The following is a 719-nucleotide window of genomic DNA, read 5'->3' on the forward strand; positions in this document are numbered from 1 at the left end:
ATACATACACACGCACACACAAACCCAAGGCTGTTAGACAACAGGCCTCAATGCCCTTATCTCCCCCCACAACACACAACACACAAACACACACACGCACTTACATACGTACCCCCGACACCCCCCTCCACGCTACTCCGACCCCACATCCCGCATTCCGCATTCCACCCCAACTACCAGATATCACCACACACACACACGTACATACAGACAAACACACACAACACCCCTCATCCCGTTCCCCTCTCTCCCCCCCAACCCCCGCCCACCTGCAGCTTCCCCGCCTGCCCGCGCTCCTCCGCGAACCGCAACAGAGCCGCCCAGGGGTCCGTACCAGGCGACAGTACGAACAACAGCGGTACGGTAACGGAGCTGGATTCTGCAAATGCCGCTGCCAGGTCCAGGGAAGGCGGTGACACGAACCCGGCCCCCAGCTCCCCCGCCACCCAGCCCTCCAGCGCGGGAACCAGCTTGTCAGGGCGGAGGCAACGGAGGACTAGTAGGCGCTGGAATGGGTTTAACATTCTGCCGTACAAATATTCGGGGGGAAGGTGAGGAAGGGGTGGGATGGAGGGGGGAGATGGACTGTGGACAACGATACTCAAAGGATTCACTCGGCAGACATACGAAAACATGATGGGTATGGACGGACACGCCACTAAATACCCACGCGCGTGCATACACACACACACACGCACACAACACCCCGTTATCTCCCC

At 59.1% G+C, this 719-nt stretch overlaps 1 protein-coding gene across 1 annotated transcript in view; it reads right to left on the minus strand.

Moving 5' to 3' along the window:
* VOLCADRAFT_87478 (dynein heavy chain 4) overlaps positions 1-719 on the minus strand; it is a gene marked incomplete at both ends in the record, with an annotated part of 57,082 nt that overhangs the window by 5,319 nt on the left and 51,044 nt on the right. The window contains one exon of the mRNA XM_002947232.1: positions 270-452. Coding sequence (XP_002947278.1) covers positions 270-452 — 183 coding nt within the window. The remainder of the gene's footprint in view (positions 1-269; positions 453-719) is intronic.

The sequence above is a fragment of the Volvox carteri genome (assembly GCF_000143455.1).
Source record: "Volvox carteri f. nagariensis unplaced genomic scaffold VOLCAscaffold_5, whole genome shotgun sequence".
Lineage (NCBI taxonomy): Eukaryota > Viridiplantae > Chlorophyta > Chlorophyceae > Chlamydomonadales > Volvocaceae > Volvox > Volvox carteri.